Source organism: Vanellus vanellus, assembly GCF_965231255.1.
Source record: "Vanellus vanellus genome assembly, chromosome: 1".
Taxonomy (NCBI): domain Eukaryota; kingdom Metazoa; phylum Chordata; class Aves; order Charadriiformes; family Charadriidae; genus Vanellus; species Vanellus vanellus.
Window position 1 is genome coordinate 124,774,251 of NC_138905.1, and position 13,949 is coordinate 124,788,199.

Genomic DNA, 13,949 nt, shown 5'->3' on the forward strand with positions numbered 1-13,949 from the left:
ACAATGGATCTGATGGAAATATCACCCAGGGGGTGCCAGTGAGGAGCTCTGCTCAGTGATTCACTGCCAAGGCAGGGGGGACACCAGGTGCATATGACCCCGTTCAAGGCAGAAGCTCATCATGGGGAGAAAAGCAGGAGCAGAGCAGCAGTTAGGGCAGGGGCTCCAGGGAGCTCAGCCTGCCAAGGGAGCCTGGGAAGAGTTGGGTTTTCAGTCCAGCGCGGAGGAAAACAGGATAACCAGATGGGTACAGGCGTGGGAGGATTTTTCCATGGGGGGGTCAGCCTTGCGAAGCATCCTGAGCCTGAAGACAGGTGACTGCAGAAGAAATCCCCACACTGGGGATTGTAGGGCAGCGGGAGAACATAAGAGGAGAACGGTCCCTCTTCATCTTGTCTCTTACACTCCTCCCCAAACACAACACTGAGATTTGGCACGATGTGTCAGCCCAAGTGAATTTCAAAGGTCACAGGAACAGCCCGGAGGGAGGGCTGGGGCTCCTAGGGTGATGTCCCAGCTCGTGGCTGTGCACCCACTTCCAATGACCAAGGAAACATCTTCCTTGGTGGGAAAGGAGTCTTTAGCTTTGCGATGTCCATAAAATTAAAGATGTGAATAATTTAACAGTATTTATGAATAAAGCTATTGCAACATAGCTACTAATGACTCACTGTCTTCTGAAGGAAATACCCTAATTTTCCACTGATATCTCATTTTGGGGGAAAAAAAACCCACAACTTGAAGGAAATAAGCTTATCCTGATCCAGAGAAATGATCTTATGATCAGTGTTGTGAGTGGGAGGGAGAGAGCACTGTGTGATGGCACATGGGAGCATTGAGATCTCAGATATATTAAAACATTTGGTTGCCAGCCTAGCCTCTTTACATGCCTGGAAATGTTCATTCAAAACAAATCTTCGTCATAATCAAAAGCAAGTCATTAGGCAAAACCAAATCCGGTTTAATTTTAGAAGGCAGGAGCCCTCAAGAGACTTTTTATTTCAACATTAGAAGCAGCTTTCCATAGCTGTACGTGGACTACTAAAAGTTTCTCTCCTCTGATAGATTTGAAATGGTCCAAGGGAGATCATCTCATGTTTGTTTGCTTTTTAGGGTTTGGAAACCTTGGGCTTGGAGAACTTTCTTTACTCCCAGGTGAAGCCTGGTAGCTCAGGAACCTGTCCCTCCTCCTGTTTTCTTGTGTCCTCCTCAGGGTTTTTGAGAGATTAACTACCATGATCGAGTTCTCTTGATGTCTTACCCAAAACAGCTTCACCTGTGGCTGTAAGACTGCTTTTTCTTCTAACCATCCTCTCTCACTTGTGTTTGCTGAGGTTGAGTCATTTCTCCAGGAGGACCGAGAGACCCCAGCCTCCTTGCTAAGGGGCAATTATTCAATCCAGAAGTGGAGACCTTTGTGTTTTCTGAACTGAACCTAAAAAGGACTTTGGTGAGCACCCAGTGGTGCTCCCCGGCTCTGCCTTGGGACAAGCAGCCAGGGAAGAGGACACCTTTCCCTGCCCCGAGATGAAATGTGGCCATCACCCTGTTTGCTCCCAGGGGATGTCCCCTCTGCCACCAGCCCCAGCTGCGAGGTCGCTGCTTTTCCTCAAGGGACCTGCTGCAGAGGAGCTCTGCCCAGGCATTGCCTGGACCCGAGCTGCTTTGGCAGCTTGGAAGAGGGAAGAGAAACTATTTCCTGGAAGTTGCTGCAGTTGGAGAGGCGCCAGGGGAAAAACCTCCTCCGGGTGTGTGCCGGAGGAAAAGAAAGCAGATTGCAAAGAGAAGAGTTAGGGAAAGGTCATTATCACCGAAACTGCTGTGTCCTTCAATTCCAACTTAATTAAGGGAGCATGGCAGGGCAGAAGGCCTCGTGGCGTGAGGTGCTGGGCTTCTGCTGGTGCCACCCCACATCAGGTGAGATAAACTCGACTCAGGAGAACCTGCCTTCCAAACAGATACAGCAAATACATTACAGGAGGCAGGAACTGTGAAGGAGGTTTCACTGTGAAAAATGCCAATGCAACTTTTTCTAGTCCATTTCCGATTAATTGGATCACAATTTCCTTCCCCTGCTGACCTGATTGCCACTGCAGACCTCAGGGGAAAAGGCCATAATAAAATGACGTCCATTATGGCCAAAAGGCCATAATAAAATGACAGGCAAAGCTCCTGTCCCACAGCCCTTTTCAAGCCCTCTGGAAGCCGGAGATGCCCCCGCCTGCTAAGCTCAGAGTCCAGCACGTCACGTCAACAGCACATCATTAACTCGAAGGATTTGGCACGTGAAGTCACCTAAAACCAAGCCGAGACACAGGAGAGCAGGTCAGAAGCAGCCGGAGATGATCAGCAAGAGGAGCAAGATGCTCTCTGATGGAGGGAGGACATGCCGGGCAGGGGAGCGTGGTGCAAGGGGGTAGGAAGCGCAGCCTGGCACGGACTGGCAGCAGCTTCCCATGGGGGGAGATGTGCAGGCTGTAGCAGAGAGGGGGAAACGCAACTGCAGACGTATGTGCAGAAAGACCGTGCAGCTCCAGCGGAAGAAGTGAGGATGGAACGTATGGATTTTCAAGTCAGTAACACAGGGGTTGAAGGATGGAGGCAGGGGAGGGAAAGATGTGACCCGTGCGCGCGGCAGGGAAGCGATGACTCCAGAGCACTGTAGCATGGCAAGAGGCAAACATAAGAAAACCAAATAAAGAATCACAGAGTAATTCAAGTTAAATCAACGTTTAAAACAGCATTTCAGTAATGGGGACTAAGGTGGAGGAGCGTTGGAGGGACATTAAGCCTTCACAGTTTTAAAAACTTTAAGGCACTTAATGCTTTCGCAGGCAGCCCAAGCAAATGAGTCACCTTCCAACCAGACAAATAAATGCCTATTTTAAAAGAACTGTTTTTCGTGTATCCCAGTGGATTTGCCATTGTCAGTGACAGGCACAGATCTATGTACAGTATTGAGCTAATTGCTTTATCATATCCTCTGGCCTCTTAGGAAGTTCCTCCTAATGCCAACCAGCTCCTCAAACCCAAATTCTTGCTCCCCTCTGAGCACTAAATACACTGAGAGAAGGTGATGAGCATGGCTGAGACCCAAGGAGTGTGTTAACGCATGGAAAAATTACGCTAAGGTTGCTTGGCAGTGACAGCATGGAGATAAATGTTAAGAGAAGGTGATGTATTTTGAGAAGGAGCGGTGAGCACACCCCCTAAAAGCCACCAAAATGAGCACATAAAGCATACAAGACATTCAAGAAGCGAAGAGATTTGCCAGAATAGAGAGAAAAAGGGTTTCTTCTATGTCAGATTGATAGCTTGCCAAAGTAACTGCAGGAGGAAGGAGGTACAAAAAAAGACACAGAGCATGAGCAGCTCTCCTGTCTATGTAAGTTGTTTTTTTTCTTCTGTGTTTTCCAGTTTTTGAGAGCAGACCCAGCACCCAGCTTCGGGAAAATGAGAAGAAATGAGTGTCCCCTCTCCCCAGCAACAGAAACCCCCACTTTCTTAAATCATATATCTACTGCCCTGTATCCACCGCCGTACCGTGCGTGATCTCCCTGGGAGTTTGCTCTGAAGGCAGAAATGCCAAATGCGGGTAATCACTGGCAAGGAGGAAAGGAAACGGTGAAGCATGGTGTTCCACCCCTCTATCCTCCCTCCAGGTGCCAAAATCTGCCAGCGTGAACCTCATTATCCCTTCCCAAGACCCTTTCTCAAGCAGAACTTGGTGTTTTCCCTCACAGGTCCCCACGGTCCCCGTTTGCCCGGCAGCACCCATCCACCCGGCTGGTGGTGAGCAGCGAAGGGAGAAAGTGCGGAGCTGCCCCAGCACCCTCCTCCAGCAGCCAGCACCTCCGCTGCCGCTGCCCCCGCTACCCTCAGGGTGAACTGCTGAGAAGGAGGCGGTGATGGGGAGGGTACCAGCCTTTGCTGGAGCTCAGGGGCTGGGAACATTTCCGTGCTGAAAGCAAATTGATTTTTCTAGTGTGGTCCGCAACTTAACGTTGTCCGGCATCACGTCCAAAACATCTCATAGCTACGATCCAGAGGGAATGAAGTTGCGCTGGCAGGACCTCGGGTTCTCACCCAGCAGGGGCTAAAAGGACTGGCGGGCTGGAGAAACACCAGACAGCACTGAAATAGCCAGCTCCTGGCGCACGCAGGGCAATCAAATACCTATTCAAACACAGCAGCACTTCATTCATACGCTGTCTTATGTTCTCCCATCTTGTAATTGTGTAAATAAGCCACAGACAGTGTTATCTGCAATATTCTTCATAACACGGCAATAATCGCTAAAGGCTCCATCAAGCTCCTGAAACAGCATTTTGCACCGATTTTGAAAATCAGGAACTGAAGTTGCACTTAACGATAATTGCCAACTCATTTTGTTCGGTGCTGGAAAACTCATCCCACCTTTGCTTTTTACTTGGTAGCTGCTGAAGAAGTGGCTTCTCAAAGGTCTCATCAGCCACTGACACACGTGTTGTTTCTCTGTTAACCAGCACTGAGGGACGATAACTGAGCACTTGTTCAAACAATTTTATTTTTTGCCTGCTCAGACTTTTGCCCTGCTAGACTTCGCTCTTGTTCTTCTTGGTTTCCTACCTTTAAAAAATTGTATACTTGCACCTCTAAGACACTTCTCATAAAACCAGTGATTTTTTTTTTTCCCCTGTTCTTTTCATTTTTCTTTTTCTGCGGAAACGTTTTCTGCTGTGTCTTAGATGTAACCCGGTAGAATTCCTGACCGGGGCACACAGGTAAAAGCTGAAAGATGCTGAAGGAAGATTTAAATGTCAGGCTGCAACTTTACTTATAACCACAGGGTACAAACACGGTTCAGTGCACACAGACACAGCAATTTCCCTCATCCACGTTTAGGAATACCAAAAGTCTTGTGTTGCATTTCAGTGCTGTGATAGACAACGATGAAAGAAACTTAATCCATGTAGAGCCGAGTTCTTTTTCTCCTAAGATGTCCACCAGCCCATGACCTGCTGTAGGCTGGTTCTTGGCCAAAGTGTGATATTTTGCTGCAAAACCTGTTAGCATCGTGCCACGTCAGTGCTTGGGACGGCTCACCCATGGGGCACCCTGGGCTGAGCCCCCCACTGCCATTCTGCAGTAACGTTGCCCTCAGGCAATCCGTCACTAAACCAAATTTTTTTTTATTTTTAAATCTGCCAGCCAGGTGTCAGGTATCCACACCCTTATCTGATGACTGCGTAGCAGCATCCCTAAGCTGCCCAGGCACTTCTGCCTCCTCGAGCATAACCACCATCACTTTGCCACCTAAAAGCTTACCTTCACACGTACTCTCACAACACTTTCAGGGTTCCATCAGCCTGGGAAGCATAAGTAGATAAAAGCCTAGGGACAGTATTAGGGAGCAACAGCCCTAAACCTCCTCCAACATATCTCGCGGCTCTTGCTGCCAGTTTTCCCCAGGCTGACCTAGCCCCAGGGGACATGGAGCGGAGCCAGCTCCCCCTCGGTCCTCCTTTCTCCTGACGCCCAACAGCGGAGCTGGCAGAGCTGCCCTGTTTGCATCCCCACATTGTCAGCATTTAATCCAGGACAGCAGAGAGAACACCGGCATCTCACGAGCATGACAAGGTCCTGCACATCGATACGGGGCCATCAGTCTGCCCTGAGCCCACCAGCAGCTCCTGAGCTCCTGCAATGTGTTTCCAGGTCTTCAGCTACGAAGACATTTGCCCTTTGAAGTGGCCTCAGACTCCTGGAATCGAACCAGAGCAGATGCTCTTCTTGCATTGCACTGGACACCCTGCCCAGGGCTGCTACCCTCAAAAAAACCCTCTGCTCTCTCCCCTGAAAAAAAAACTGTGACAACTGTGACTGGTTGCTAGTTATTTTTCTTGCCTTTTTTTTTTTTTTTTTTTTTCCCCACAGCCCAAGTGAGGTCATTCCTGGCGGCGCGTTTATCCTCCGCTAGCCAAATTTCACTCGTATCTGAGGCGCAGTTTGGTTCTTAAATAGATCATTTTTGCACCCCCCTGGAAGTTGCCTGCAGACAGGAGGTGACCAAACCCTGTTTGCACCCATTGCTCACCCCACAGCCGTCTCTGGGCTCTGGAACAGTCCTTCGAGTTACTGCTGGGCAGGTGAGCCAGCCTGTGGGACAGCCCGCCGGCAATGACATACTGGAAAAAAAACCAACCCACCTGAAAACCCTAAACTTTCCATATCTTAAAATCGAACAGATTAAAACTCCAGCAGCAGCTAGGGCATGAACTACACGTCGCACTTTGCGTATGGCATTGAAAGCCAAAGGTGCCTGACCGCTGCCACAAGAAAGGTCCAGTTTCCTCAAAGGACCGCTCGGTTTCCCACTGGGTTGGTGCTGAGAAGTGCAGAGGAGGAAAGGGTTGGAAATATTCTTTATTCCTGCTTATCTTTCTCTGTGCCACAAAGCTAGCATAAGTGATAGCCCAGCCACATCTCACTGGACACATCTGATGCTACTTCTCTCAATTTTCTCTTGTGGTGTCCTTTCTGCCCCTTTCAATGATTTTAAGTGTTTTTTGTGTACCTGACAGCCAACTCTTTCATACCATGTTTCAGTGTTCCCACGGATTCTGGCAACGGCCAGGTTGTACATCTTGGCTTTGGGTGGGATTCTTTCAAGCACCTCCCGGCTCCATGAATTAAAGGAGTCAGTGCTTTAGCCCATTTGTTTAACCTTTATCCCATCAATTAACCATTGCCTGCGCTTTGCTACTTGGAAATTGCTCTCTCCTTTGCCTGTTCTGGCTCGGTCTCCCTCTTCACCGCTTGGGTCACCACGTGACCCAAACCACTTGTCACTCCTTGTCCTGAGCAACAGCGCACATTTAAACCAGGCCTGAAAATACCTCCTGCCAAGAAAAAATTGTGGGATGTGTCATCTGAGAGTGGTGCCCCGTCCTGCTCAAAACCGCACCATGGTGCTGCCTGAGAGAGAGCCATCGGCCCGTTGCGAGCTCGGGGGCAGGACAGGAGGGAGGCAGCGGGCCCTAACCATAAACCCATTTCCATCCCACCTCCACCCTTGTGTCCCAACTGCTGCATGCACCCACGGCCCTGCCCTTCCCCCAGCAGGGGCAGCAGCAGTTGTGTTTTAATGCTTTAACACGGCCCACAGCTGACGCTACCGCCCAAGATGTGAAGCTGGAAGCTGAGCCCTCCCTGCTGCTGTCACCATGAGGTGTCTTTTCCCTTCTTCCACCCCTCCAGGACGTCCTTATGGCTTCCTAAAGTAAATGAGGACGCGTGCACCTCACCCCATACCTAATCTTTTAATGGGCAGGCACCTTGCAGCAATCCCCCCACACACATACCTTATCACCACCCCTGCTGCTGCAAGCGCTGGCAGACCCCAACCGGCTGGGGAGGGGACCCAGCACCCATCTTCTAGCGCAAGGCCACCAACACCCACTCGCTTTCTTCCAGCCCCATGGGCTGCCCCCCAGACCCAGGACAACAGCTCCTGTGGGGCTCAGGGGTTGTCCCCGTGTCCTTAGCCTACACACGGGGCTGGGCTGCACCCCACCCCACGTAACCTCCTGTGGCACGGGCTCTGCCCCAGGTGCAGTGTGGAGACTGCTCTCCCTCTCCACCTATTTCCTTTAGCTTCACATGCAGCACCTGGCACCAACATGGGTATCTGTCATCTCCACCTACCCCTGCCCCCCAAACTTTCCCCAATTACCAAATGGAGGTAATGCTGTGATTTTCCTGGAAGGAGGCCGCCCTGGGGCTTGGTGGGCCCCATGTCCACGTTGCTGCCTCGCTAGCAGCCTCCTCGCTGGCACCCTGTGCCCTGCGGGTAGCCCCCTGCACTGAGCTTGCTCGAACTTGAGCTTCAGCTTGAACTTGTCTGGGCATCACCTGCAGCCCTCCTTCCTCTGCTGTTAGCAGCATCACAAGGGACATGCGGTCAGTACTGGTTGGCTTTGACCTGCCCCAGGGTCACATTGTCACCCTCGTCAGACTTTTCCCCATGTTGCATCGCACACCCAACCGGAGTGGTTCCCACACTGGCTAAAGCAGAGGTGGAAGATGAAGCTTCCCCACTACTCTCTTATCTGTTGGCCCCATCTCAGCCATTGAATGGTTGGGCCATGACTCTGCTACGGATCCAGACAAAACCTGGGGAAGCTCTAGCTTCAAATCCCTGTTCCTAGCCCTCTATGCCACACAAAATTTTCACTTGAGCTCCTCCCCAGGATCAATCAGGGCAGCAAGCAAGGATAACCGCCCTCCTCCCTGTCATCTCAGTCGAATCCTTGCATCTTCCATCTCCTAAACAATAAATGGATTTGTGGCCAGGATTATCACCAACTGTGGAGTCCCCAAATCCTTGCCCACCTTCATTGCAAGAATCTGCTACACTATGCTGAACTGAGCCAAGCTCTACTCATTTAAGCAAAGCAGTATCATTTTAATAGTACTTTGAAAGTCCTTCTTCCAGCTAGAAAGGCACAGACCTGGGATAACTTCTTGATCCTAAAGACAAAGTATCTGCCATATAAATTCATGAAGTTTGGGGAATTTTTTGTCACTAGATACTTCTCACTTTCTAGTGAACCTTTCTCTAAATACTTCTTACTTATATAGCTAACAACATCACTACTTCTAAATTGTAACCACCGGTAGGACTCCACTTCTCCAAAAAAGCAAGGAGATATTGCTTCCAAGTTATGTACCTGAAGGAAAGCTTAAAAAAATCAAATGCTCTGTTCAATATGACGTATGTATAGAAGAACTTAAATTAAGCTCAGACACATGCGAAGAAACACTTCTCCCCCTTTATGGGATCCCTTTGTTGTCATGCTCCTCTGGGAGAGTTTTCAGTTCCACAGTTCAGTACCAAATGTTACTATTTATTTTTAATTCCCTCTTATCTTTAATTCCGGTTTTTACTACCTTTTTTTTTTTTTTTTAAACACCCATTTGTATCTCTGGTTTTATCCATCCCCTAATACCTTTTTGCGATAGTCTGTACCTTTCAAAAACTCTCGCAAATAAATGCCACGTCTTTGGCTATTTTCATCCTTTTACACTTCCACCTTTAATTTGGCTGCTACAGTAACTTGCAGCCACCAGCAGACCGGAATCACTCGCAGTACGGCTCGGCTGCGCAGCTCACGGGCCCCAGGACTGAGTTCCCCGGGAATCGTGTCAGCCCCCTCCGTTCAGCATAGGACTCCCGCCTCCCCCCGCCCCACCCAATTGCTAATGCTCCGAAATATCCAGAGATTACAAATGTTTCGCTTGCATCATGCGCCTCGTAATTTAAGCAGCAAAGTGCTTCGTAATAACTACAATGGATAAAATATTAACTTGTGCCTTTTTAATAAAATGAAACACAAGCATTCTAAATCATAGCAGCTTATAGATCAAAACTGTCCATGGGTTAGGAGCATAGTGTAATTAAGAAGTAGGAAAACTGCAAAATACTAAAGCCCTGCAGCAAACTAAATCCGTGACAAAACCTTTGAGCAGAGCGAGCAATACTGCCCGACACTCTGGCGATCTGGTCTCCTCGTCCATTGGTGAAATAGGAATTTTCTTCCTTGGTAATGGCACATCCTCTTTTCCAAAGGGGAGGAAAGGTACAAAGCCCTTTTGATCAGCGCCCAGTAGCTCTTTCCCTAGTTAGTAATATTCTTTTACAGCACTGAGAAACGAGGTCTTTTTGTTTACCATTAGTTGAGGTAAGTTATCTTGCTTTTATTTGGGTTTAAGACTACTGTAAAGGAGTAGCTTTTCAGTTGCAGCATGGTTTGTCAAGATTACAATATTTACGACTGCATAAAATACATAAGTAAAAAATTAAGATTTGTAGAGTTTGTTATCAAGAGCTGAGACTTACATCTTTACAGAACTGCAAATACTGGCTTCCTAACTGCTAGTTGCTAATTTTGCTGGCAAGAGCATTTGTTATACCTTTCCTTCATCTCTACGCCCTTTCGTCCAACCGTGGCAAGAACTAGCGAGAAAGTAATTTCTAACTATGGTTAAACTGCTGTAACAGCGTTAGACAAGCTGTACTCGTTCTTCATTAGAACACCCTTCGTTTGAAGCTACAAGTGTACGAGGCGATGCTTTTTGTTCAAAAGAAACTACTAGCATGCTCTGTGCCTTTAACACTTCACACTGATTACAAAAAATTTAACAATGCAATCACTAAGATACCCCACTAATGAGAAATTATGAGAAACTGTTTGATGCAGAACCTTCTGCATCAGTCAACTCTGATCGATAAGAAAGCTATCAATTTTGAAATTTAGATTTAATGCATTTTCAAGAAGCTAATGAGAAAGGAGCAACTTAAAATAAATACCATCATTAAAACTGCAAACTGTTACAATGATATATTATAAACTTGTCCTAAATAAACCTAGTGCTTCAAAAATTTACCAGTGAATTCGTATTACAAAATGTGTGAAAATACAACAGTATACCACAAAACAACATCCTTTTTTGGGGTCAACAATGACGCCAAGATGCTTCAGTCTTCACTTTTTCAATTGTTAATAGAACGCATTGTAATATAGAAGTTGCAATTTGGTTGAATTCTAAAGAATATCCCCAGCCAAACTCAAATTCACCTTTTCCATTCCTCCTCTAAAACTAGTGCCAAACTTGCTGTCAAAGCCGGTGTTTTCTCAGAGCTTTTAAGTTTAGCCGTTACTTATTTTCTACTACTACATTTTGGCAGCAACTATTTATTGGTCTGTTATTGCAAAAAGTGCAATTTAACAATAAACCAGTCTGAAGGTCATTTTATGTCTTGAGGATACATACCATATATTTCTTTAAAAATAATCATACTTTTGTAAGCAATACTTTACAGTAGACACCTCAAATCTACCATAGATGTAAAACTTAAAACGAGAAAAATTTAGTCTCTAAATCTTTATACACATATTTATATTCGAGTTTCTATATATATTATATATATACACAAGCACAAGAGTATATATAAAATATATATAATCAGATTCAAAAAAGAACAAAAACTGGGCACTGTACATAAAATCTTTTTAAAACTCAAACAATAGAAAAACTTTAAACATTAAACAATTTTAATAAAAGTTTCTGTACAATGCTAAGCAGTTTTATTTACATATAGAAAATGTAATAGGAGTAGTGTTTGAAATTACAGAACTCCTTAAAATTTCAATGGCAGGTAATCTGGAAAAAATAACAGCATTCCATTCACAAATATTTTCAAGCAATAAATATGTATTTATAAATAGTGTAAATTTACATCAAGATTAGAAACAAAAATCACAAATCTGAAGTTTATTCCTTAGTCTATGTGCAACCCATTTATCTTTGTGACTTGGCTGTTAATTGTTTTAAATTTTATTTAGGAACCAAAAGTGTAACCGTCATGGTTTCAAAACAAGACAGAAAAACATAAAAGCAGTAAAAAATTTATATCACCTAACTCTTCACATTAAAAAAAAAAAAAAAAGTTGCCCAAAGAAAGACTTAAAATTTCTAACTACCTTACAAAGAAATGACCAGCTAAGCTAGTACTTTTTCCAGGGGAAATTCTGAAGGGGAAAAATGGATGAAACCAACTCATCAGCCCAGAAACAGAGAAATACAAAAGAGGTGGTCTTCAAGTCAGTAGTCTGTATAATGTTGCCAGTTTTGTCAGATATATACAAAACATGGAATTATTTTTTTGAAGTACAGCTGGATGAGCTTTATTTGTTTTGAGTTCTGGAGTAGGAGGCAGTGCTCTCTCCTGTCCAGTTGGTTGACACTCCGCACTTGGAAGGTTGCATAGACACAGCTTTCAGCCAGCAGCCTTACGGGATAGCTACAAAAATCAGTGGTGCAGAACTGGGTCACTTCCTGAATATCAGAAAAGTTTTCATTTAATGTCCATGAAAAAATGTCAAGATGAGGAGGATGGCAATGGAGGAGCCTGAAAAAGAAAACATTAAATTACCTTTTCTACAAGGGTGTAAAACTGTTGTTTAACCGAGACCTGCACAAACGGTAACCATGAGAGTTTGAAGTCACACACACTACTGTTTTTACACTTTAGGACTTCTTTCAAATGGATACTGGCTTTTTTTCCCAACTTACTCAAATACAGCACGTATTTTATGGCTACTCTGCATTAGGATTTTGCCTACACTGCAGACTGGAGTATGCTGTGGGGACGTCTGTGTTAATATGATGTGAACTGCCAAAACAAGTCCCATTGTGGCAGCAAAGAGATCCACGTGGGCTCAGTATGGATATATCCTTATATACTCTAAAACAGGGATTCTCAACCTGTTTACCAATGGGGGGGATTGTCCATCTGTTGCTCTCCAAATGCCTTGTGGGCTTCATTTTTTTTCCCCTCTCTACCTTAACAATAACATATAACCCTGAAGTTATGATATCTGTGAAAAGGGTCTCAGATTCTCTGACATGGGGTAATCCTGGAAGACAACACCAGAGTGCCCCAAGAGTGAAGTAAGCTAGGTGCCTCGTTCCTGCCTGCTTTCAGGAGACAAAGACTAGAAGATACCTATTTCCCAATATTGCACTTTGTGGCATTACCATCACAATACTGAATTTTTGATGGCATTTCCTTCTTCTCTTTTCCTGTTCATCAGTCCCGTCATGATGTGGAAGCTTTAAGAAGCTGCTCACAGTCTTTAAAGACACTTTAAATTGCACCATAGTACCCACTTATGAAACACTAACACTAGCTGATCCCCGTATTTGCTCCCGATACTTTACCCACAACACAGAGCCTCTCTGTCAGGCCTAATGCACCTTTGCCATCTGAGATTATCTTTGTCCTGTGACTTGCAACAAACCTCATCTCTTCTCCTAGATCTGAGAGATGTCACTTTTAGGCTATCACTCTTCTTAATTGAGACTGTATCCCCTTTAAAAGAAATGAATGTGCACACCAATTCCACAAGAGAACAATTATTAATGCCCTTTAGGACTGCAGGTATAGGCTTTGGTGGGGAAGGAGCTGCTGACAGGTTGAGAACCCTTGTTCTAGGGACAGTATCATCACTGTTACCTACATAATGTTACACACACAGACAACAAAATATCCCTCCCTCTCCCCTCTTATCCATACAGAAACGTTCTTGCCCATTTCAACTCAACTGGATGTTGTATCCGAGAACAGGTATTTATTTATATGCTTTTCTATAACAGATCATCACTTCGAAATTGCAGTATTTCACAAACTATAACGACAATAGGCTCCTAGAAGTATAAACTGAAGTTCAACCACCTCAGGCTCTGTAGGACCAATGAAGAGAATTACATTCAGAGGACATGGTCCTGCATTCTCACCAGCCTGAACCTTGAGGCTTTAGCTCAAAAGGTCACCACTTATCATGCTAGCATTACATGAAATAATTGTCTGAACATACATTTTCTGCAGCACCTGGAAACAAATCAAAAGGCACAGCCGTTTCACGGCTGTTGTATTTAATTCAACATGAAATTCTCGTAATGCTTAGTCCAATGTTTGTCTCCTTTGACAGAAAGGCAAGGCTTATAAATAAATCCAGCATCGCTTTCATTGTGATTACACACAAGCCATCTTTGCCTGAAACGATGAAACCTGGGTGAAATGTTAGGACAGTTGTGCTGACACAGTTCAAAGCAGGAGGCTGCCATATATAGCACAAAGCTATAATGGCAAAGAGGCTTTTTGCTTTAAATTGAAATGCAAAGGAGGCCCCAAGCCAAAAGACAGAACTGTTTGAGAGCATCCACTTGCTAAGCAGAAGGACAGTGCTGATTTGGGAGGGGATGGGTGGGGAAGGGGAAGGAAGGGGTCTGAGTGCATAGGATGCTCTGCTGCTATACTGACTTCATACCACAACCAATGTATTAGAGATGCTCTTGAACCTGGTGCTAGTTTCTCCAAGCTTCACTGTCCTGATTCTTCCCAT

At 45.5% G+C, this 13,949-nt stretch overlaps 1 protein-coding gene across 2 annotated transcripts in view; it reads right to left on the reverse strand.

Annotated features, from left to right (window-relative positions):
* Positions 1–10,281: 10,281 nt before the first annotated feature.
* Positions 10,282–13,949, reverse strand: part of KDM6A (lysine demethylase 6A) — a 157,621-nt gene continuing 153,953 nt past the window's right edge. For both annotated transcript variants that reach the window (XM_082488007.1, XM_082488006.1), the window contains one exon: positions 10,282–11,953. In XM_082488007.1, coding sequence (XP_082344133.1) covers positions 11,924–11,953 — 30 coding nt within the window. In that variant the 3' untranslated portion in view covers positions 10,282–11,923. The remainder of the gene's footprint in view (positions 11,954–13,949) is intronic.